Source organism: Dermacentor andersoni, chromosome 4, assembly GCF_023375885.2.
Source record: "Dermacentor andersoni chromosome 4, qqDerAnde1_hic_scaffold, whole genome shotgun sequence".
Classification (NCBI taxonomy): domain Eukaryota; kingdom Metazoa; phylum Arthropoda; class Arachnida; order Ixodida; family Ixodidae; genus Dermacentor; species Dermacentor andersoni.
Genome location: NC_092817.1, coordinates 174,225,265 through 174,251,359, shown reverse-complemented (window position 1 = coordinate 174,251,359; position 26,095 = coordinate 174,225,265). Strand labels below are relative to the sequence as shown.

At 46.5% G+C, this 26,095-nt stretch overlaps 1 protein-coding gene across 1 annotated transcript in view; it reads right to left on the bottom strand.

Annotated features, from left to right (window-relative positions):
* LOC126530673 (sialin-like) overlaps positions 1 to 26,095 on the bottom strand; it is an 80,825-nt gene that overhangs the window by 34,448 nt on the left and 20,282 nt on the right. The window contains exon 2 of the mRNA XM_050177936.3: positions 13,081 to 13,400. Coding sequence (XP_050033893.2) covers positions 13,081 to 13,400 — 320 coding nt within the window. The remainder of the gene's footprint in view (positions 1 to 13,080; positions 13,401 to 26,095) is intronic.

Below are 26,095 nucleotides of genomic sequence, written 5' to 3'. Positions count from 1 at the left end.
GTTTCACAAGCGTTTCGAAATGCAAGGTTTAACTTGTCTCCGCATTAATAAAATTCCAGCAGAGACTCATTGTTTTCTAAGATGTGCAGTTTGCTAAATATTTCTGCAGGTGTGGACGAGATTTCTACCTCGTTGCCTCAATCTACGAAAGTATGGCTACACACTCTCACCATGTTAGCGAAGTATAAAACCATGCATGCATGTACGGTCTGAAAAATTGGGAGAGAAAACAACTAGTGTCGTATTGCGGGCTTGTTGGTATGTACACCCTGCCGCCTGTACTAGAATATGCTAACAACACCGTCGTATACAGCGTTACTGGCTGCTGCTACAAGCTGCTCGGGAATTGAACGTTTTCCGAGATCCCGTTGCCCGTAAACTTCCGCGGCCGTGTGTACGTCATCTTGAAACACCGGTGTAGACCACGCACACGATGCCATTAGAAGGCACACGAACACGCAGGCACGGCACCGTGTCTGTGTGTTCATGTGCTTTGTAATGGCATCGTCGTTATGCGCTGCGCTAGCGTTGTACTGTATGGAAACGAATAGATTGAGACAAGACAATGACGAGGACAAGCCTCTGGCACGAAAGGCCGCTGCTCACACAATGGCACAAATCTTACGACTACTCGAGTAGTCTCCTCTCTAAAGAAAGACCAGCGACCGCAAGGCGCTTCACCCGGCCCTCCGGCGATAATACTGATAATCCGCAAATAGCTGCACGCGCACTTGTACGGCGGCTCAGTCGACAGCTGGGGGACGATTCGTCGCCAATGTGGCTGCGACAACACATACTGCGTGGTCCTGAGGCGAGCGCTACGGGCACTGGGAGAGGTCGGAGCGCAGTAGATTAAACTTGGTATTTCTTCTCACGGCGGAACATTTAAAAAAAAAAAAACCTCATATCGAAGTTTCTGCTGCTTCTACGGACGTTCTCCTTGGTGATTAACAACTAGAAAATTTGTAACGCCAATTTTGCTAATTAACTAGACTATGCGAATAATCTTTTGATTAGTACCTTTAGGACATATGTTGTCAATGCGAAATTGAAGCCGAGGAAAAACGAGGTCATGTGTGCTTAGCAGAAGCCCCAAATTCTAGCACTATTTTCGTGATTTCAGTCCCCACAAATCTGCTAAAAGAGGCCTCGACGTTCCATTTGAGATCGTCCCAAAATGCTAGACGCACTCTTTTTTTGTGGGGGGGGGGGGAGGGGGAGGGAGGACGGTTTACCAGATTGCAAATGCATTTCGTTGCGCATTTCAGCGCTGAATTTCTGAAAAGCGGTGCTAGTGAAGATTTTTGCTAAGCAGAAATGACTTCGCTTCTCCTCAGCTTCAGTATCGCAATTACATATCCCCTAAAACTAGTAATCTTAAAGTTATTAGCATATTCTAGTTAATAAACGAAAATATGGTTCAAACGTTTTCTGACTACTAGTGTCTGCCTATATAGCCACTTAGCCCTCAGCAACAGCAGCAGGGGCCTAGATAAGACAGTTTTTTTATTTTACCGTGTTACGCTCGAAGAGGTACTCGTAATTTATAGTGAATATAACGGTTGGTCCGTATAACGTGCGACAAGCCAAAAAGAAAAAAAGCACGATGACAAGCAACGCTGTATTGCTAACGGTTGTCAGCAGTAACCCAAAGTACATATTTTTGCGATGACCCTAAGTCATTACTTAAGCATTAGAATCAACTTTACAGTGTTGACCTAAACGCAAAATCTAAGTATTACAGCGCATTGAGAAATATCCCGTTGAACTCTTCCCCGAGAGTGATCTATTGTGATTTTATTTTTTGTGAGCTCCAAAGAAAGCGCGCAAAATCTGGAAATGTATCATGCGACTACTATGCACTTAATTTTTTGGTTAGGGAAAGTTATACATTGCCTTAACCAACACAGCCGAGCACCCATTAGCACTGTTCAAAGCTGAGCCCCACGTTATGCAGCCCTGCACACTAATGACTTACTAGCCACTCCTAAAAACGACCACACGGTAAAAATATTTACACCCTTAAAAGCGAAAAAGAGTGCAAATGTGACCATAACTCACGCCCTTAGGGTGTGATTTATATAACTGACACCCTGAGGGTGTGAGTTATAGACACATTTACACCCTTTTTCACTTTTAAGGGTGTAAATTATTTTAAAGTGCACCCCGCCGCATAATATAGCTTGAGGCTAGCGGTTTTGGGTAGTTGCAGGTATTCGACATCCTATAAGACGTTGTGCTTTCACTTCTTCCTGCGCCACCGAGGTTCGACAGGCTGCGTCAATTGTGAATTTTAGTGCGTCTAAGATATAAACGATAATGAATGCACACAAAAAAAGAAGTGTGCGATTTTGATTCACAGTAGACGAACATATTTTACTTTATTTTTACATATTTTTTTTAATGCCCGCACACACGATTAGTGTGTGGCCGTTGGATGGAAATGGAGGAAAATACGTCGCAGCTGCCATTGGAGACCCTCTGACCGGGGAGCCGATTGCTATTTTCGCTAGCCACAGCACAGTGAAGCAGTGTGCCTGTGTACGAGGGTGAGATAGTCGCGGCACTAGTGCTGCAATAGGCACAGCCACGTGAGAGCAACATCACAATGTTTTACAGTTTGAGCATGCGCGTCCTATAGGGCCACGCGTCTAGCGTGGGCGCCGAAGGGGGTGCTCAAATTGTCACCATTTCTCACTTTTCGAAAGCAACTTTGTCCACGGGTAGCGGGAAGGAATCTACAGAAATTATTTAATTGATATTTTTTATTGTAAAAAATAAATAAGGGCGGCTAAAGTGTCAAAGCCACTCACGCCACGATCACCTTGCTGCAACGGCAAAGCCAAAGCGAGATGATGTCTAAGAATACGTACTTTCTTTAAATGTAGTCGAAGACCATTTGGCAAAAAAAGAAAGCGCTAATGAAGGCTCCCTTCATGAAAGTGCATTACGGTACACAATACCATGCTCAACATGAATGCGTTATAGTTAAACAAAATATCTCTTGTCTTCAAAGTCAGCGCACAGGAAGTCGAGCACCACGCATGAAGTGTCCTACAATTATTGGTAGCTTCAAGTTTAGCGCCGGGTTTTCGGGTCAAATTTTCAGTTCCTGATCCTATTTGCCAACTAAGCTGAGGTTGTATAACATTTACATTTTGAACTAGGTGGTAAAGGGAGTCAAGTGAGTGCCCAGGTGACGACGAGCAGCGTACGATGCATCGTCAGGTGAACCTTTGTGGTGCACGTGCAAGAGCAGAAGGCTCTCTCCAACTGTTTAGGTCGTGCGTTGTTCCGTGCGAGAAACACCTGGGGCGCTATAACGTAAAACTATTCCAAACTTTTCTATTCCAATTCTGCTATCAGCCCTCCACGATTGGTCAAAAACTTTTTTCGACCACCCCCACTTCACCTGTCTGTCACGCGACGTCACGATAACCTCGATACCTCCCCACCTGATATGATGTGTACACACTGATTATGCATGGTTTCACAGAGAAAAGAAAAACAGTTATTTCTGATTCGACCCCTTTTCGCTATTAGCCCTCGGCTATTCGTAAAAAGTTTTCGGGCTGCACCCACTTCACCTGCCTGTCACGCGACGTCACAAAACCGCAAGAACTCAGCGCGTCAAAGTGACGTGTACGCGGTAAAGATGCAATAATATGCCGAACAAAACTGAATTTTCTTCGGAATAGCCGCAGGCTGCCCTGTTCCAAAAGGAATAGAAGATGGCTGCCGCCGATCGCTGAGACGCTGGCTACTCGCACCTGCTGGAGAGCATGGGTGTATTTGCTTATAATACAACTTCTTGCATGGCCGTGTAACGTTTTAGAGCACTTTCGGCACGTTTACCCCCTCATTCTGCCAACTCTTCTTTGCTGAGGGTCCGTTTTAGCGTCATTCTTGAGCTTCCGTAGCATGCCGTCGCGATTTTCGACCAGCCACCACAAGCTAAGTAAGGGAAAGCCGGCCAATCGTAAACGCCGGCACCACCCTCTTCATCCGGTTATAGACTCAGTGCAGTGGCTCGGCCCCATCGAATCCCTCTCCACTTGAGCGTTCTCCTCGCCTCTTGTCAGCCAATTAGATACGACAAGCCGCTCAGTGTAGGCAATGTTATTCGTTTTTCAAGCAAACAAAAGTGATCTCCTATGAACGAGGAGAGCGTTTGATTGGTCTGTTCAGACAATCCTGCGGATGAACGCCCCATGCTTACGTCGGCGGTTACGCAAATTTGACGTCAGGAGATTGGAATAGAAAAATATTGGAATGGGTTTACGTTATAGGGCCCCTGTTCGCAGTTTTTGACGTAGAAGAAGGTGATTACCTTTCTACGTGACAATAATTACGGCACCGTCGAAAAACTCCTCAAAGTCGTTCCTGCAGGCATCTGCTGTCTTGCCGACTGTGGAAAAATGTAGTTAAATATGTGTAGCAGAAAAAAAAATTATGTTTTTTTTAATCCGCATATTATTGTTGAAACAAGTGGAAGCCGCATGCACGTTCGCGACGTGCAGTCACCAGTATAAAATTGAACAGGAAATAGAAGCACCTGTCTCCCCGCTCTGCTCATGATTTCAGAAACTATGCTGAAAGATGAGCTTCTCGTTTGCTTCGTCGTGAAAAAACTGATATTTCTAGCGGCACGTGCACGTCTCGTGCCGAGCTCTAGCCCTGGTAAAAAACGGAATCACGCTGAATAGAACAATTGTTTTAAAAACAAAGAAGAAAAGAAAACAACTTCTTAAATGTTCATGTGTAAGTATAGCTACTCTACGCCGACGCACCGCCATCTAAAGACCGGCAGTGAACGTGAAGAACACGTCAAGGTCGGAAACTAGTTACTTCGCAACACATTACAGGGTTAACGGGGCGCGGTCTATCACTGTTTCGCGATCAGAGGTTCACCGCACGCAGGCGGCGTCCGGCAAGCGGGAAAAAAGCGCGCGAGTGAAAACGTGAGCTGCGGGGCGACTTCCGCCTTTCCGCGGATCGCCATGCGTGCGCGTAATCGCCGGCGCGAACCCGAGCGGGCGTCCAGCGGGCATCGCCCAGGGCACGTACCACACGCGCGGTGCAGAGGCGGCGGGCCGCTTCGTGCCGACCCAAATAGCAGCGGCGCGAGGGATGTGTCCCACCGGTCCCGCGTGTCATTGACCCGCCCGTGGTATAGCCCGCCGTTATGAACGCAGAAATTAGTGCATCCAATGGTTCCACATCTGAAGGGGAAAATGAAAAGTCGGTGGTGTATCCCACACTGGGGATTAGGCGTAGCCAATTGCTCTCTGAATAGGTGACTGTGAACGCTATAGTGTTGTACCGGATTGCAGAGCTCCTTCTGCAGACCTGCAGGGGGGTCTCCGTGCCGCTAAACCACCGAGCATATTTAAGCGCAACCACCGATTGTTCGTTTAGAAGAACTTTTTGTTAGGCGAGTTGGTGCATGCAAAGGATGTAAAGGTTGTACACCACTGTTCAATAATATTAAGATTCTAGGCAAAAGCAATAATAAAATAGCCCGCGAGCTTTTAGAAGCTTTTCCTATCAACGAAAAAGGGCGATGACTGTGTAAGTGATACTTCTGTTGCCTTATATCGCGCTCAACACAATATCCTGCGAAGCTTGCGTTTACATGAGGCAGGCTGGATTTGCCCTCGCCTCCTCATTCCCTTTCCTTTTGCAGTCCCGTGTGAACACTGCCTATATACGTAGATTCGACCCATATAAACCCAGTTCATACTTCGCGCTATTTTCGGTCAACCTCTCTTTTTTTTCCGTGTTTGTTCTTACGCGCAACTCTTCCTAAAACATCGACCGTTTCCCACAGCCAGGCCTTGAGCGTAGCGGCGCTTTTCAAGCGTTTCGTGTTTTTAGAGAATCTACGCCACGAGCTCGTATTGAATTGTTTCCTTTTCACCATCTTGGTTTATTTCCTTCCTCCAGGCTTTTCCCGTGCAACGAGGGTTGCACGTCACGTGATGTGTCAAGCTTTGGAGGCGTCGCAGAGTGAAGTGGTAAAGCGAGCGGCAGCATGGAACGTTCGCCTGCGCAGGGCAACTGCATGACGTCACGCTGCTTCCTGTCGTTGCTCTCCTCAACCCTTCGAACGAGCACGCGCGCTCCTCGTCGTGCCAGCGTTCTGATTGGGCCGGCATGGATTCGAGAGCGCCGTATCTGCTGCGCATCGACAGCTACCTCGCGTGCTGCGAATGCTTACTGTAATTTAAGCTGCGCAGAAATATACAGAGCCTGTTTGCCCCATGTCTAATACCTAGTCATCGCGTAAAATTCGTCACTGTTCGGGTGAAATTCCGATTTTTTTTGTGATAGACCGAATTTTACGGCGACATCAGTAACGAACTCTTCACTGGCTCACATTCATTCGCGTTAGTCTAAACGGCATCATGCGAAGGCTAAAGGGACGATGCCGCATTGCCTCAGCACTTCATTCCTGGGTCGCCGTTGACCATTCGAGCGCTCTACCGCTTGATCATTGCGTCGAGGTGGCTCTTTCGTCAAATACTAGGTCTTTGTATGCCGTGACAAAAGTGACTGTAGTGCATCGTAATAAAGAAGGATGCTGATAACCACGAAACCTGTCCGCAATAGAAAGACAAATGGAATGAAATAAATAAATAAAGGAAGAAAGGGCTGATAGCATTTTCATCGTTGTTTTTTCACAGCACTTATGAACGACAGGTTACGTGCTAGTTGTCACTGACCCTGTTCACTATACTGATAACATTCTCACCACTTCTCGTTTTGCATCTGTGCCAGTTTGCAAACAAGTGTGTAGGAAGGCTCCGCTTCGAAACACGTTGGCGAGATCTCGGCGTCTATGTTTATCATAGTTGCCAGTTACGCTGTTGTCTAGTTTAGTTTCTTCTATGCTGGCGCTCTTTCCGTGTCGCTATGCTATTACGGCGAACGAAGCGTGAGACGGTAAGCCCTTGGTCTACGTTGGCCCTCCCCCCCTAAAAAAGAAGCCGCAGTATCTACCTCAGTGATCTCTCGCGCTCGTTCACGAGTGCCATAGGACCAACCGGCGCAGCATATCGACGATAACACGAAGCCTCCACGGAGAAAAGAGACGATATGTGCATTGTGCTACAGCACGGTGTGCAAAAGCCGCTCGCCGACGAGCGCGAACAGAGCGATAAGCTCGGCTCGAAAGCGAGTTTGTATAGTGCATTGCACGCTTGAGATATACGAGCAGTTGAAGTGGATGGATCTTCCCGAAAAAAAAAAATGAAAGAAAAAGCGGAGGCAACGGTGTTGGCTCGTGAATGGAGAAGAGGGCCGTGTTTTCTGACAATTAATTTTGTTTTCCATTAGGTCGGCTCTTCCCATCGGTCCGTTTCATGAACTGTAGCGTGCACTCAAAAGAAGTCCGAAATTGTCCATTCTTGTTTATCTGCGGTAAACAGTGTAGCACTGTTCCGTTGCCAGAGGCCCGCTCATATTTGTCCTTTCAGGCTGCATTGCCAGTACTGTTCACTGTTTCTATATTTAGCGAACATGCCTTTAAGTGAGCAGGCAAGATAGACACACGGACAAGATGGCCAAACAAACAACAAAACAAGGGATGAATGGTGAAGAGAATACTTGTTCGTCAATGAAAAAGAAGAGAGGCAATTGAGGAGAGGTTACAGGGGTAGGCGTAGAGGGGAAAACGCAAAATGAAACGAGTGGCCGCAGGAGAGAGTGTACAAAGAAGAGAGGAATGATCGCGAGGGATCAAGCAAACGAGTGAACCGTCACGAACGTGCTCAGCGAGCGAACTGATAAGAAAATGGGAAAGCTGCTCAACGACATCATAGTGACAACAAATGAAAAAAAAAACATGCAAAGAAAGCGTCCGAAAAAATAACCGCAACGAAACAATAGAAGCGAATGAAACGTCCAAAGCGATCTCACTGACAGCGAGGCGCTGACTCATTTTGCGACGTACTCTTCTAGAACAGCATTGTGCACAGCGGCTGTTCTGGTATTTTAAAGTACCGCGTAGAAGCTCGTTATCGTGTTCCAGTGGACGTGGTGCTTTAATAGCGATAAAGGAGTTTCGGGTTCCGCTTCCGGTTGCAAGTGGAAGAAGAACAACAACACAGGAAAACAACGATCCTGAGATTAGGCTGTGGGTCGAAAGAGCCCTGTGTTGTCAACGTTAATCCCGGGGAAGTCCACTGTGGCATCAGCTGTAGCGGAGATTTACACATTTTTCAAATATTTTCACACATGGAAAGACCGGGCACTTTGTACATCTTGAACATCTACGCGGTGTATGTCAGCGAGGCGTATACGATGGGGCGTTTGTAAAGAAGTCCGCGGTGCCCGTTGCTGCTTCTTTTATGGATAAGCACAGTTTGTTTGAGATACCAGCCAGAAAGCTCTCCTGATATGGACAGAGTTCTTGTACCAGGACTACTGCAGTATCTTTGATAGCATTTGGCGACAGGAATAATGCTTGGTACAATGCGGCAAGTGTCCCGCTTATGACAGAAGGGCACAGCAAAAGACATTGGGTAACCCTTATTTTTGGAACGAAGGCACGACATTCGCTGACAGCGTACATAAAACCTTTTAATTCATGGGTCCTCACCGACTATATAGCCGTGATAAAATTCACTGCAGAAACTCCCTAGTGGGACTTCTCAGATAACGCATAAGTGTTCCTTCTGCTCGCTCACATAGTAAGTTATTATATTATATATATATATATATATATGTATATATATATATATAATAAGAAGCCAACGCACAAAGACAGCGCTGACAACATTGGGGAAATTACTTGTGGTTTCTAATTGAATTAAAGAAAATATAAATCAATGAAAATGAAAGTGGATGAAAAATCTAATGGCCGCAAGTGGGACACGAATCCACGTCTTCTATTGACGCGTGCGATGCTCTTACCAACTGAGCTACCACGGCGCCGTTTTCTTTCTGGGGTATTTTACTATAGAACTAACCCTGGGAGCATTATATATATATATATATATATATATATATATATATATATATATATATATATATATATATATATATATCGCGACAAGCAAGGGATTACGAGGAATTTTTGTCCTGATAGGGTACGTCTGTGCATTCGCGTGTTTATTGTATTTCTTTTCTTCCACTCCCCCACCCCCCAGGTGTTGAGGTTCTTTCTCAAAACGCAAGGCTAACGGTAAAATAGGAAGCAATTTTTCACTGTCTTTGTAGCTCCAGTAATTTCTTTCTTCATTTTTCTTCCCCGTAGACGCATGGTCAGCTGGTCTTCACGGGTGAAAAACTCGGGCCTCGGCCAAGAAAACTGCCCTGCCCCCCCCCCCCCCCCCAAAAAAAAAAAATGATATGGCGTGCGAAGCGGCGGAGCGCAATTTCGTCTCATGCGTTCAAGCGGCCCGGTCGCTGGAAACTCCCCCCTTCTGCCGTTCTCCCGACTCGCCGCCTTTCGAAGCGTTCGCGCGTTTTACGGCGGTTCTCACGCAACTCCGACGGCCGCGTGCGCGTTCGCCTGCGCTGGCACACAGCGGCAGCTATGCAGAACAGCCCACGGAGAAAAAAAACTATACACGCGTGCTTTGGAGCACCGAAAGCACATTTGTTTGGAGAATAAGGAAGCGGCTACGGCCGAAGAGCCTCGGAGACGCGCCTGGTACGTGGATGAATGCACTGCGTGGACACTCACGAACTGCGATTCGCGCGCCCAAGAAAAGAAAGAAATTGAACAAACTATTTGCCCGTGCGTGTAAACACGGCTCAGCGCCTCCGCGTGTAAAACGCGAAATAATCTTCTCAGAACAGAGTGTAACGTCGACGGTTATAGTTTGTCGCGCTTTGTATAAATAAGGGATGAGGCACATACCCAGGTGGGGGGGTGGGGGGGGGGCTCAGATGTGCCCGGGACCCCCCCCCCCCCCCGAAGTTAATCGGCATATCCGCCCTCTCCACCCACGCCACGACTCCCCACACACATTCCTAAATCAAATCAAATCAGATCTTTATTTCCACCATGTATATTACAGATAGAGGACAACGGAAAAAAGCTGCCAGTAGGCGGCTTGACGAGTCCGCAGCCCCACGTAATGAGCGGCGTTTGGGCACCAGCAAAGAAAGACAGTCAATAAACAAATGTAAACACTTGATCAGTGCAGAACAAAAGTAAATCACAATGATACGAAAACATTGAAATAAATAAATAAATAAATAAATAAATGAATAAATAAATAAATAAATGCCAGGATAAGTAAAGCAGTTTTCTTCTTCTGCAAACATGGATCTAAGTTTAGCAGCGGAACACATAAATAAGTCAAAATTAGTAGATCGATAATAGTTTAACAGTGATGGCAAAGAATAACATAGACATTCCATGCCAGAGGTCAAGCGGGGTGCAACAATGTTCCAATATTCTCCATGTGTAGTAGCATAATAGTGCTCATTTTTTTCTAATTGTGCCAGTTTACCTAGGTTAGGTATGTTATATCTCTCTTCATATTTAAATCTAGTACTTAAACGATAGAGGTATAATTTATGAGCCGTGATAATATGCGCTCTATGGAAAAAACCTGCAGTTGTTGCATTAAAATCAGCATTGTACCCGTGGCGTAGGTATCGTTTCTGCGTTAAGCGCTGCCAAATCAATCTTGAGACTTGACAGCTATTCAGCGGTCCACATTTTGCTGCCTTCTTCACTGCTTTTGCATGGCGGTAGTTTCGGCATCTCCCGGGGCGTGGAGGCCAGTTTTCTCATCGATTCGGGGCCCGCGCGATTAAGTTGAGATGCGTTCAGTTGTCACCATGTATTCAACGGCCACGCGCATCGCTATTGCTTCGTTAGTTCAACCTCCTTTGTTTAGACTGATCCAGGGACCAGCAAATGGATTCGATTCGCAGTGAGCTGGTCTGTATGCTCGTGGAACGATTCGCGGCTGGAGAAAACGCCAGTTTCTTTTAACTTTTCCTTTCGCTTCATTATTTCCTTTATATTATAGTGACGGTTGGACCGCGACGCTGGCAGATCCCCTGAGCCATATACATGTGATATGGGTTGGATAAAGTGGAAAATAAAATCGTGAGAAATAGCGTCTTTCATGAAATTCTGCAATAACCGTTAAACCCATAATCAATATGAATTTCGCCCGTTGCCTTGTCTGTTTTTTTCCTGAATGCACGGCGCTTTTCGTACAAAATTAGCCACGGGAAACAAGGGCCGCAAGGAGTTGAGAAATTAAGTGACCTACTAAGGGAGAGAGCAGAGGCAACAGCCAAACAAGAATGAAAATCGAAAATTAAGAAATTTAGCCGTTGTTTGCGAAAATATTTATGGACCAACATCTTTTTATTTAAAAAGGAAGTAGAGAGAATGGCGCCGGAAGCGGAGAATAATTCCGTGTATTTTGAACGACGCTTCTACAATTATCAGTCGGAGCCGCCTGACGTAACCACTTCTCTGCTGTGCCTATGTGGGTGTTTTCCTAAGCTTCCGCGGTGGGCGCAGTGCGTCTAAAACCGCAGCGTCCTGCGCTCTACGCGGTTGTACGGGACTGGCGGCCACGCATCGTTACGCAACTTTTAAAATAACAATAAGAACCGGTTTTCGCACTTAACTTGGTAGAGCAGTAAACGATGGATCAAAAAAAAAAAAAAACCTGTGACTGTTCCGCAAATATATATTTCTCTATAATTCCTCCACAGCTAATTCAAAAAACGCTACTAGAAATCCTTATTTTACACTTTCGCTTGTTTACTTCTTCTTGGCAGTGTTCTTCCTGCGCTTCTTTCCGGCGCGAGTCCATTTGATGTGGTTCCTTGTTTGCCGAGTAATGGGGAGGTGTATCTCACAGGCGTACCTGTGAAATGAACCTTATTTGGTTTTTGTTTTGTGGGTTTACGCCTTTTTATGGTGAGTGGTGGGCATTATTCACATTTATACTAGTAAAGCGCCCCTCCTAAAAAATCCTGGCTACGTGCCTGCAAGGGATTATTCATTCGCAGCAGTCATGGAAATGTAGTGCAGTTAACCAGTGGCATAGCAGCAATAAATGTCTCGGTGCTCGTGTAGAGAATGAACTCAATCGCGGGATGAAATTCCGGCCAAGGCGGCCGTGTTTAGATGCGTGCGGACGAAATGGAAGAACCCATCTGTGCTTTGCATTGGTTACGTGTGAACATCAAGAGCAGTATAACGTAAAGCTATTCCAATCTGTTTCTATTCCATTCTTGCAAGAAGTCCTCCACGATTGGACAAATGTTTTCGTTTTTTTTTGTTTGCCCAACCCCAGTTTTTCTGTCTGTCTTACCACCTCGCGAAAACCTCGACAGGACGTGTATACAACTGATCACGCAGATTAGGCCGAACAAAGCAAATATAATTATTTCCTATTCTAGGCAATTTATGCCATTAGCCCTCTGCTATTGGTAAAAAAAATTCGGGTTTTGCGTAGTTCGTGGCTGTGGTGGTTATGTACCATACCTAACACTGACAGGGTGGATGAATGATTGCAGCGCCAAAGGCTGCAATTGATTTTTGCAGGAATACACATGCATTGGGCTCAAGCGTTCCCAGGCCAAGCGGCTGGCTTTCTTCAGAGATGGTCGCTTGGGCAAGCTTCCGGTAGCCCCGTTGTTCCTATCGTGGGATTAGTTTCGAAAGACAGCAACCTGCGAAGGTGGTATCGCTATGCGAGTGGTTCAGGCAGCCCTTCCTTATCGGCGCACACCGGGCCTAGCTGCTGTAAATTCTAACGCACGACCAGTTCAAGCGCTCAATGGTGCTGGGGCTAGAGTGTTCGGTGCTGGGTCCTGCGAAGCTTGAAAGCTCGTTTAACCACGTAACGAAGCTTTATCGTGAAAATAAGCATGCCCTATAAAATAGTGTCCACGAATCCGGAATATGGCTACTAAGCTAATTTGTCTTCGTGATACAGCTTCCTTACCTTTTTAGACGGCCATTCGAGCGCTTTGAAAGCGCTCTCACAAGATAACTCGAATGCTCTCGAAGATCACTCGAAAAGAACACTCGTTTGACCGTCGCCCCTCCGACGACCAGACTGGCGACACATTGAAGCGAGTACTCACCTTGTGGACGTCTTGGTGCTGGATAGGTGGGGGACACTGGCCGAAGCCGGTGACTCGACCGTACTGAGGCGCTGCTGTGGCGGCGACGACGGTGACGTCGGCGGCGGTGGTGGTGTCGTTAGTGTGTGCCCCGACAGGCTCCTGCGCTGCGACAGCGACGACGGCGGGGGTGGGCTGGACGGCGAACACCGGGCCCACGTCGTGCGCGTTCGCCGTCTGGTTGACCATGGCGACCAGCGCGACGCTCAGGGAGAAGCGCAACGCGTAGGCGAGCAGCAGGCCACTGAACAGGAACGCCGTGAGCACCCAGCGGCAGGGCACTGCGCACCGACATCGAAGACGTGGAGCGAGAACACGACCGATTGCAAATAAACATGTGACGTCAGAACATCCGCTGAAGCATTTCTTTTGAGCTCTAGAGCCTCTTCACGCTCGGCTTTTGCGGGTAAACCTGACGCATTACATGAGAGCAACGCGTTGACGAGCCTTCGTATAAAGCCACTAGCCGAACGGATGGTTCCCCTTTGTTTTCCCCTTTCCAACGACGGGTAACACAAGGGCTCTGAACGCAGGGTTCCGTGCTCCACCTACGCATTTGGGACCAGAAAAAAATGTATTTATCTCTTTCTGTGCGAAGAGTCCAGTAAATAAGGTATGTAATGGCGCGCTTAACGCGGCTTTGTCACAGGCTCCAGATATTCAACTACCTACCACCTACTAACAGGTAACTACATACTAACAGGTAACTAACAACTAGCAAGGACGAAGACAGGGGTAACAAAAGAACACATTGTAGACTTCTAATCGATGTTTCAATCCGGAAAGAGTACTCCAACAGCCGGTGGTTTAGCGCACTTTCTCACGCTTTTTGTAATGACACCGACGGTGTATATGATGTATACATTCGTGATCCTTTTCGGCATGCGGCAATTGTGCAACTTCGGACAAGTTTTGTAATAAATCTGGGCGTTAATTTTTAGTTTTTAACTGCAAGTTCTAATTCGAGCCCTATAAATTTATTTCATGCGCAGGAACGTAGAAAGCAATAGCTAACGGAAACGAATAAATAAACGAGCAGCTCTGCTAGAAGTAGCGCGCAATACGACAGGATACACACGTCTCGCTCCATTTTACTCATTAAATGCTGTCGTCCAGGATCAATACCGCAATAACGCTTAGAACTGTGGTCCAGAAAGGAGTGCTTTTGAAAGGACCGTAAATGGAGTTTACCTAAACCAGTAACTTAGCCTTGCGGACTACAAAATAGAAAATGCCATTCTTACTGCGAGAAATTGTGTGGTAAGCAAAGGAAATACATGTAAAATGCGTAAAAGCCTACTGCAGTTGGCGATGCGCCGTCTGTAAGTTCAATCATCGTCTCGACGGGACTTCATGAGTTTTCACGGTGTGTACTCGAACTTTTTATTGATAAAGTTTAATTACATAGTAGACAATTCAAAAGAGCCAAAGACTTGCCATGTAAAGTTTTTGGAGCTTTTATTGAGCCATAACGCCCCAGATAGAAAAACGTTCGGGACACTCTTCTGCTTCCACCTCTCCCAACATCACGCCGTCTCTTCAACTCCATGAGCATTCTACGTCTGCACGGCTCCTCTAACGCATTTAACAAGTCATTCCTGCATCTTGCAATTGAAGAATGGAATTCATTACCAGACCATATTGTAATAGAACGCGATCCATATAAGTTCCGGCAGTTGCTGACATCCTATTTGAAAACATGATGTGGAGAATCCTTGCCTGCTTCTGTTTTGCCTCTGTTTACTTTACTGTTGCTGTTTTTATACTTGTTAATGCTTATTTAAAGGGTTTTTTGTACTTCTTTTCTTCTTCTGTATAAATCCTAATGATCACTGATTGGTGACAATGTTGGACAGTGACCTACGTTATTGTGTTCGATGTTCCGCCCCCCCCCCCCCCCTTTAAGTAATGCCCCTTCCAGGGGTCTTTAAAGGCCAATAAATGATGGTGATGATGATAACCTGGCATACCGGCAATTGGGTTTCGGCAGAACTTTGAGACTTATTTCCTCCTCTAATACAACCTATTAGCAGATAATTAAGTAAATTAGACTTTTGTGAGAATACATTGCGAGCGTAAGCTGATTTAGTGCTTCTCTTTAGTGTTTTTTCAACAGGCGAAGTTGTTCCTACTGGTTTTAAACAAGTATCTGAAAACTGCCAGGGCGTTCGAGATAGAAACCACGTATAATTTATTGTTCGCGCTGTGTGAGCTGTAAGAAAAGTTGAAGCTGACTATAACGTGCCGCAAGGCAGCGGTAACCACCTTTTGCTTTCATTGTAAGCAGAAGAATAGCACAAAATAAGAACAAGGGACATGAGCGAGATTTCCGTGTATTGTGGTCGTTCTTGCCTCCACGCGTTATCAACAGAAAATGCGTACTTCGTGGCATTGAAAACGGGGCTCTGACGAATGAGCCAGCGTGCATACGTTAGCAACTCAATTCGCTGGCGACGAAGCTGTGCCGTCGAGCTTCGTACTCGCACTAAGGCTCATTTGGTGCGCATCTGGCCACTGCATAGCTGCGATGTCACAAAGTGATCACTGTCAGCGTGTATGCGGCTGTCACCGAGGCGAGCCGGTTTTTTCAAGGGTCGTAACAGCGGGGGGATGGGGGGAGGGGATGTTGTGACCTTCACTCCTCGCCTCCGAAATAGGGTACTTCGGTGCGTCGTCTTACTGCTTTGAACTACTTATATTCTCTAGAAAGCTAGACACTGCTTCTACCCCAACGCAAAATTTTCTACGATTAAAAGAGTAAGGCTAAGCTAAATTAGTTATTATGCATAAAACACAAATTTACATTGGGAACTTTTATTTCTTGCCCTACCAGGATTTGAATTTCGAGTACCAAAAATATAAAACTTCGGCAGAGCTCATCTCACGCTGAAATTTGACGTTAGTGTGAATATTGTTGGAACAATGCGGCGACACACCGCATTGACTACTGAAACGCGTCGTGTATGAGGCGTGAATGTAGGTTCCTCTCTTGCGCATCTTCCCGGACAAGCTGCGACATCTGGCGGCGCCGCGGCGAAGTCCACACGTGGCGCAAGTGGGGATATATACTCAGTCAAGATTCTCTGAGTACATATATGACGCGGGTTCCGTTCTGCTGACCACGAGAGAAATACTAAAGAATTTTTCTTTTGTCGTTAAAGAGCGGCACGTATACCCCCGTAGCACATACCCACCGACCCAGGTTGGCGTCAGACCGGGTTACTGAAATTCGGCACATTCTCGGTGGCACGTACTCTGAGACTCAGGTTTGTCCAACTGTTCGTTTCGAACACGGTTTTTCTCAGCACAGCAGTGCGGTGCTCTAGATGTAAGACCATGAACAACTCGACGACGCAAGTTGGCCGCAAGAAAACGTGGACACAGACATACCAACATCCCGGAATCCAAAGAAAGCATCCAAAGAAAGCTGATCGCTTTAAAAGTGCGTTTTTGTTTTCTAAGCAAAACTAAATTTAAAGTTTGCATTACACACGGCGTAAGTAGGCCCGCACGCACATCGCCTAAATATACGGCTCGCCAGACCGTGTGCCAGGGCGGAAAGTTGTTTCGCTTACCGCGCGTGGTCGAGTGTAGCATCTACATTGCATCAAAGGGAACGTTCCAACACCACCTAGATTAGTAAAATCTAGGTGGTGTTGAACGTTCCCGCGCATCTCAGTGACGTCGCGCGGAACGAGGATCTCGCCGGGTGAGCGCGAGGCGCTTTCTAGTGCAACGAGAACAGATTGCGCGCGCACTCCGTTCGCGCTAAGTGATTGAAAGAGTAACCCTCACGGAGAGGCCTGAAACCAGGACTAGTCAAATACTAATACAGCTTGTGTCGCCGGTGTTAAAGAATGGACAACCGCCGCTTCGCAGTATCAATTGACGTGACAAGTGGTGGGGTTATAACCATCCTAGTACCGAATCCCGGAGTGGATTTCGAAGTGTGTCCCCACTATACTTCGGTACTGTAGCGATGGTGACGAGAACGTTCGTCTCCAATTCGAGCTGTCGGCTGTCAGCAAAGCCGCAAGGATCCCTACAGCACTCACCCGAGATCCACATGCCCACATGGTAATCATGTAATAGTCACGAGCAGGCGCGACATAGGTAAACAAACTTTTCATGACCAGTACTTGTTACAAGCGGAGAAACGAAGAGAGCCACTCAACTGCACTGTACAAGTCATTCTCACGAGGGCTCTGCCATTTTCAAAAAAGGGGCGATATCTATTGAGCTCACTCGCTGTGCTGGTATGTGCGACCACCTGCAGCGGTGCTGGGCTGTGCGAGAAGCATCAGTCTCCTTCACGCTGCATAATTCCTTTTGTTGGTGCGTGTGTGTCCACATGTCTGCTTGCGGAGGCTGTGTTGCCAAAAGCAATAAATATATTGCTTATTGTTGCCTCTGGTGACATTTGTTTCGTTCGCCCTGCCATACAAATTTCCGCAATGAACTGTACTGCAGCAAGTTAATATCGTACAAAATTGGTAGATAGCTGGAAAGGTGCATTGCCAAACACTTTTTTATTCTGTATTGCCAACCAAATTTTCAGGCATGTATTTGAGGGGCACGCTATCCAAAATAGGAGAAATAAATGCTGCATATCAACGCAATCGCACAGCGTATCAGCCTAGTGGTAGCCCGTTAAACTTGAACGGCCCGAAAACAGAGTGATCACACATGAAATACGGTAGAACAACAGCAACTTGCAATGACAACTACCACTCAAAGCGGCCACTTCGACACGAAGGTCCGCACATAACACCGCGAGGAGGAACAATGCCCGGCGGTGAAGTTGCGTCGAGTATGAGGCTGCATTCTTCGTCGACACGAAAGCGATTTATAGCCGGTGTTTAGACAGGAGCAATACGAGCGTGAACCTCGGGATCTAAGCGATACTGAAATGCGCAATTGGTTCATACACTATTAATACATGCGCACGCTGCACTGATAACCCCTGGCGAAAGAGTTAGGCGGAAATCAATGGGCTCATTCAAGCCAACCCACTCACAGACTTCAATTTTGACTAGCTAATAAATTCTTGATTAAATTGCACGCTACACAGACCAGCTGTCTAGTCGGGAGGAAGAGTAAAGTGCAAAGCCAAGGACGCATTACCGAAGATCCACTCACGGCTCCTAATTTAGACCTGGCAAACTTCGTTTCCTGCATGTGAACTGAAACTGCGTTTCAGCTACGTTGCCTTTTTCTTCCTCAGTCACTTCCAAGAAACCTCTCCAGCTGCCGTGAGTTCTACGCGAACACGACGCCGAGTTTGCAATGGAGTGCGAATTTCCGGAGCGGGTCATCGACCCTCAAGGCCGGCAGGTCCCGAACGCAGGCCACGGCTATTCCGCGAACCCAGGTGGCCGGTCGCGTATGCCCCGCGCGGCTTTTCTAAACTATCCTTTGTGCGAGTCCGCGTCTTTCCCTCTGCCGCCGGCACTCCGAATGCGTAAACGCGGCCGCTGCTCACCCACGGCATACCTTCGGCCACATTCCCCAAGCGTTGCCGCCGAAAGCTAAGGACGGCCCTTGCAACGTTCTTGCTTTTCCGCAGTGCTTGTGCGCCGTGAATGCAAGTACATAGCGTGAGAGAAACGAGTCCAAAAGAAGGCAGAAGTATCAGCTGTATGCACCAGAAGACTTTTCTTTTGTTTGGGCAGGCTACCTGGTTCATCGCTGTGGAAACTACGCTCGGTCCGTGTCAGGTTTTCTTTTTTTTCTGCGTCTATGTGTTTTAACCCAGCAAGCTTTATATTTCTCATTCCTTCTATTGTCCGCTTTTCGGGTGACGGTTATCCCTTTCGGTTTATGTGTTGTCCTAACGCAGTTTAATAATAATAGGAAAGGGGTCGTCGTCGCTGGTCTGCACTGTGAGTGTGACCGTACTCCCGAATTAATTTGCACCGACATTGTAATGGCGTCATCGCTCACGTTCGCGCGTCGCAGCGTGTGAACGCCTGTGTGTATAGGTGCAATTAGCCGTTTGTAGCATTGCAGACTGTGCGACACGCACCCAGTAGTTCTCTTTTCTGAAGACATATGCTAACGCTAAGAGGCATTCGCAAGGACCCCAGCGAACGTCTGTTCGACAAGCGCTGACACAACTGACGCCACCCGCTTTGCCTCGAGCTATCGGTGAACCATTGAGAGCGACACTACGAGGGCCAACGCAGCTTCTTTTGGCGCGCCCTCTTTCGAGCTCCTTTGTTCTTTACCGTCGCACTCTCTTTCTCGTCATAATCTTCTCGCTCCTTTCAGAGTAGAGTCAATGGGCGTGTGGTAATAGCCGTCGCCGCGTCGCGGATGACAAAGTGGCTGACCACGACTGTCGCTGAGCGTCCCACAACGCCGGCAGGAACAACGTCATCAGTTCCCGGAATGGCTTAGCACCGCTCGGAGCGGACGACCCACTTTGCCCGTGCTCCGCTCTGGGGTGCACCAATAAAGGCGCGGAAGAGGAACCAGGAATTCGAGCGGCGCTGAAAAGAATGCGCGGCCCTTTCTCCTAATTGCGACGACGCTACGTTCTCGGACGCGGCCGGCGCTCTTCGGCGTCCACACTGGACCTGAATTTGCGCCAAAGTGGGTGCATTCAAATTCACGTATGGCGCGCGCGCTTGACCGCAGCAGAAGAATTGACAGTCACTTCAGTATTCTTACGTGGTTATGATGCCACCTTAATCCACCTAGATACGCCTTGCTCTAGGTTGCACGAACTTTTATTCACCTTAATCAACGTTAATCCACCTTTATTCCACCTTAATTCACCTGCGCTCACTTTACCTCGCCATAATTCACTTTACTCCACCTTAAGTAACCTTAATATAACTCCTTGTAACTTTTATTTACTTCACTGTAATTTACCTTAAGTCAATTTAATTCACACAAGTTAGCCATGATTGCTACTAATTAACGTTGTTATAACATTTGATATCTTCTACATTGCTACTGAGGTCGCACAAGACGCTGATGACGTCACTTCCTCTCCATTGGATGCACCGTCACGTGCCCAGCGACGCACGCACTATACTCGTGGACAATTTTTCTTGGCTATAAAGATAAGGCCACGGAACCAAAGCGCGCATCTTCCAGCACTGCTGGAAGTAGTCCCGTGGTTTCGTTCACGTTTTCTTGAGTGAGAAATAGAGAAGAATTTTAAATGTTGTATGGTTACCTAACGAAAAAACTGTCCGTGCGTCCTTCCGTCCCTCCTCCGCGTAAGACGATAGAGCCAGCCAGCTGTAAAAGAAGACGACGACGAACGAGCGAGCAGTACCATTAGCGCGTCTTTGTGACGTGACCACGTCACAGAGACCATCTCTGTGATGTGACCACGTGACGTGTGCAATCATGGACACACTAGGCACACCTTTAGTAAGCCAGAACTGTGTAGCAGCCGTATCTTCGGATCTAAACTCCATCAGCGCACCTGGCGCCTTCAGTTGTGGTAGTTTGCTTGCCTCATCAGTTCACGTTGCACCGCCTTCCGCAGCGGTTCGTGTCACCGCATCCCATTTACCGCAATGGCGCAAAGACGACCGCAGCTATTTAACCGCAGCCGCTGAGCAGTCCTAGGATTACCAGCAGTGTTGAGTGTGAACACTCAACACAACGGCGTTACCACAAAATGTTTATGCCTTATTCGGATAACTCCCCGAGGAGACTATACGTAAAGCTTTGTTTTGTTTTTTACAGCACCTAATTTGAAGCTATGCATGACATTTACCCGTCATGTACTCATATTTTATTGTAATTTTAGCTTGCCCTTTAGAGTTTTCGCACACCCGAGGTCGCCGCACTTTTCATGCATTCCTCAAGAACCAAAATGGCGCCCACGTCTTCTTGCGAGTGTTCGTCTCTTGCTGTCCCGCCAGTCAAGTTCACTGAGAGGCTGCTGACGAACTTCAGCAAAAAAGAAACCATCGAAGCACACAAAACAAGTGTTTGCAGCGTCTGCACAGCAAACCCTGCAAACCCATCTGGAAATCGCAACCGTGGGCAGCTACAAATGAGCGAGCGAGTTGACCACTTTGATGGCTCTACCGACTCCAGCTAACCGATGCCGACGTGTTAGGGCCACATCGAGACTCTGACGCAGGATGCATTGCTAGAGCTCGGTACATATCGTATGTGCATAAACATTCATTAATTAACGCCGAGTTATTTGTCTCTGCCAGCACTAAAGCAAGAAAGTTGTGAGAGCATGGAGAAATCGAAACCGGTACTGAGCTCGCACGGACATAGCGAACGAATACATTCATGTGCAGAAGCTCCGCCCCCGTAGCTTTCGCTTCGTAGCCAAGAAAAATTGTCCCGCTAGTTTAGGCCACAGGATTAACACGACAGCGTTAAGGAGCCCGTGTCGCAGGAAACCCGGTGTCGGCGTTGGCATCCCGCGTCGGCTTCCAGCGTCCGGCATCGGACGTCGTTTCAGCAAAAGGATTTTCTATCCACCCATTCCCAAGCCTTCCATGTGATGCAAGTAATTCACTGAAGTAATTGAATTTCTTGAGCTAAAATATATGGGAATATAGTAAACTACGACACACACGCAACCTATAGAAATTACAGCTCTCGGATTGTTATTTGACTATACGAGGAAACATAAGTTTGTTGCGCAAAACTTCAAAGAAACCCATTTTCTAGCGTTTCCACAAATCACAGACCGAACGCGGCGTCAGCCGTTTGCGCACGCCGGCGCGTGGGTGTTTTGGGGGTAGTACACTCTGCTCGGGGGCCACGAAGCGGTGCACCCGGTTCCTTGCAATACCTACAGCTGGCGCTCGCCTCCGCCGCATCGCGGCCCACCGAAGAGGCCGCGTTTCTACCGCAAAGCCCGGCTTCGTGCATGGCGTTCGCAGCGAGCGTTTCCCGGTAAACATTACGGTTACATACGCTCCAGTTGCCGGGAAGCGTGAGAAACAGTCAGGGATCTTTGAATGCTATCGCGTTCCACTCTTAAAGGAGAAGTTTAAGCGTCCTCAAAGTTTCTACTCAGCCAGATGGCTGCGACATGACGTGTACGATGACATATACTCACTAGGCAGTGGCGTAGCCAGAAATTTCGTCCGGGGGGGGGGGGGGGGGGGGTGAGTGCTCACCCTGCAGCTCGGCCTCCTCCTTAAGAGGAAGCTTTAGCTCGGCTGCTCTTGCTTAAATACATGTAGAAGGGGAATTCGTTTTTCTAGGCAACCACTGCACCAAATTTTACGAGGTTTCTTGCATTTAAAGGAAAAACTGAAATTCTAGTGACTTCTGGTTTCGGATTTTTCATTTAGGTTGTCAATTCTTTATCGAAAATTGGCCGACATCGCAATCTTTCAGAAAACGAAGCTATCTAGTTTATAAATCTGTAACTCAACAATGAAAATTGGCATCACAATTCTGTGAATTGCACCTAATAGTGCATCTAAAGTGAACAAAAGTGAGTGTTACACAAAAATCTAAAAAAAAAGTTAATATTGTCGAAATACTGCTTTTGCAGAACCCTTGTGCACAACATGACCAATTCACGTAAGCTTCAAATTGACATACCAAATTTGTCCGCTTTGACTGTTATAATAGATGCCGTTTACAGAACAGCGATATCTCTTCTTGATGCAACGCTATTAGTTTGTGAACGTTGTGCTTATAATTTTTTCGAACTTTCAAATTTTTTTGAAATGTTTTAAGCAATATTCAAGCTCTAAATCGAAATTCCGCTTCCAAAAGACACTAGAACTTAACTTTCTCTCTCAAATACAAATCTCATTAAAAGCGATCCAGGGGTTGTCACAGAAAAGCATTTATGCGTTTTACATGTATATGAATAAGCCGCGTCGGAGTTGGGCCCGAGCTAAAGCTTCCTCTTAAACATTTTGTCGAGGGATGAAATACATGAATAATAATTGCATTGCCATTGCCAAAGATGTTGCAAACGAATTCTTGAACGCTACGCACTGTTAAAACAAGTCAAATATGTATTTTTCATAAAACATACTCGTATGTGCCAAAAATTGTGCACAAGATAACTAGTATCAATGCTTCCATTTTTTTGTGTATTTAACAAGTAAAGAAAATATCACACGGACTTTAGAAGTATATCAGTCCGCAACCAGCAAAGCAGTGCATACCGTTGATATGAAAAATGTAAAGGCCATGAAATGAACAAGTTGAGGGCAAATACGTTAATGAAACTGTCATTCAAGAACTGTGTTTATATTCTTGTGCGTATGCAACGGCCAGTGAAAAATCTAGATGACGCTCTCATTTGTTCTAATGTATTACGCAGGAGCAGATGTCACCGGTTGTGTATTGTGAGTAAATGCACCGAAATTATAGTCTCAACAGAGAGCACATATAAAAAGCAGGAGTTCTGCAAAACCTGCGAGGGCGAGTCAAATGAAAGTGAGCCAATGCGAATATATGAGAAATGGAGAACTATGACAAATGGGGTACTTTATTTAAAGGTAGTCTCCATGAGCATTTAGACATCTGTCCCATTGACTAACGAGTCGCGTCCTTTTTTGAACCGTTTGCTCCAACGCTTCACAGTGGCCTATAAAATGCAATGTTCAACGTACACGGCAGCCATGCGGCGAATAATTTCTTTTTGTAAAATACCTTCAGCTGTCAAAAACTTTATGGCACCACGCTGTTCAACTTTTGGAGTGTCCATTATGTCACGCAACCATGTTCAACCCAGTGCATGAAACATTAAAGAACATTTATCCTCACACCTGTCTGTCACTTTTGTAAATGAGAGATGCCTGTGTGCTACGCCCATTCCTCGCAGATAAAAAACCAAACCATTGTTGCGCGGAGTGGGTTGGCTCACTTTTATTTGACTCGCCCTCGTACATTAGGAATACGGATCTACAATGGAATACGCAAATACGAAGATACGGCTTGATAAAAGCCAAAAAAATTGTCACTGTAAACAAAGTTCACTGCACGTATACACAAAACATCGCAACAAAATATTTAAATATACATATAAGTCTCCAATAAATCTACGTATCTAAGAAAACGTCACGGTATATAGTTCGTCAAACAAGACAAACATCTTGCACAATCACAGATTCACAGATCACAGAATCCGAAGGCCCGACCCTCCTCCCTTGACTCCCCCTGATGTATCGCGCGCGGCGGAAGGCGGCGCGCTTGCTCCCCGCTTTTCTCCTTTGCGCACCCAAGACTGAGTCACCATCGTCAGCTCACCCATTCCGCCCCCCACCCCCCTACGCTTTCACTCGCACATACAGCATGCAGCGCCCGGTCACGATGTTATCGCCCTTAGACTTTGTACAAAACATGAGAGCGACGGCAACGGCAGGAATACGCCTGGAGTGTCCATATAATTGCTATCGCAATAATATAATAAGAGTAGCGGGCAACTGAAGCGCCTCGTGGCCCGTGGAAGGAAATGAAGCGTCTCGTGGATGGTAATGACCTTCCGCAAAAGAAGAGGTAATAAAATCGAACTTTCACCATACGACTATTCGCTGTCCCACAACAATCTTTTTCCTTTTGTGGGGCGTGGGCACCGAAATGAAAAAAACGCAAAGGAAAGTATGTTGGCTATAATCGAATGCCTACTTCGGGCACCTAATGTGACTACCGAAAGAATATCGAAGAAAACGTGAGACGCTTGGTCCACCGAGAACCATACGCATACTGCTCGGTATCCTACACCAGCGAGACAGGACTTTCCGGAGAGGTTGCGCTCAAGCGAACGCGGTGCAGTCCGTCGAGTCCCCATAGTGACAGCGGCGAGTAACCATTGTTTCTTTTTGTCGTCTGCTAGCCAGAAAGCGTCCAAAACTCTGCCAGGCGAAAATCCACTCCGCCAGAGCAAACCGAACGCGCACCAAAGTGTAGCGCGTGGTGGTCGGAGTAAGACGAGAAAAATGTATGCGCTCTGGCTAGCTCTCGCAGCCCACGGTTAGGGTAGCGAGAACAAAAAAATTTAAAAGGCTCAATGTGCCCTTGCGAATAATAATAATAATAATAATAATAATAATAATAATAATAATAATAATAATAATAATAATAATAATAATAATAATAATAATACTTTATTGCGCAAAGTATTGAAAAAATGTACAAACATCCGGCCTGCCAAAGCCTCATCGGGCTTGAGTGGCAGAGCCCGACAGGCAGCGGAACGACGCAGATAAACACACAGGCATGAACGCACATTAAAAATTACGGAACATCAAATTAGTAGACTGGCAAAATAAAAATATACATGGAACCCAAGTTACATATAAAAAACACATTCGAATAAAGAGCGAGGAAGGAAAACAAAATGCATGACAATACTCAGATCAGTGCAACAAATACTGCAGTAACCAGTGAATTCACAGGATTCATTGGACAAGTGGTGGAGCATGCGTGTACAACGTGGTACACCCACTAAGTAGCGTATTGCAGCATCTTTATTTTATATTTAGTTTTTGCCCGGCGAACACTTGGAGGCAACCTATTGAAGTAAAAGGGAACGTAAAAATCTCTCACTCGCTTTCCATATCTTGTAAACCGTCGGGGAATACAAAAAGCTTCCTTCGGTCGAAGAGACCGTGTGGGAACATACAGAATCTTATAGTCACTAAACCAAAAATGTTTCAGGACAACAGTTTCCATCAAAAGGCGATCAAAATCAGGTAGCGAAAATACCTTAAAAACATCAGAATTGGGGCGCAGGCCTAAATCATAGCCAATATTTTTTAACAAAGATCTTAGGAGAGAATTGATCCTATTCTTCCATCGAACTGCACAGTGACCATAGATCGTTATGCCATAACGCAGTACGCTATAACCGAGAGCGTTTACGTATTGAAAGTGGCATATAGTATCTAATGTTGTACAGCACACAGGAGACGGTTCGGAGCTTTTTACAAACGTGGGATAAGTGGTCATTCCAAGAAAGAGCACTGTCAAAGTATAATCCTAGGTATTTCACTGTAGTTTTATAGCTCAGGGG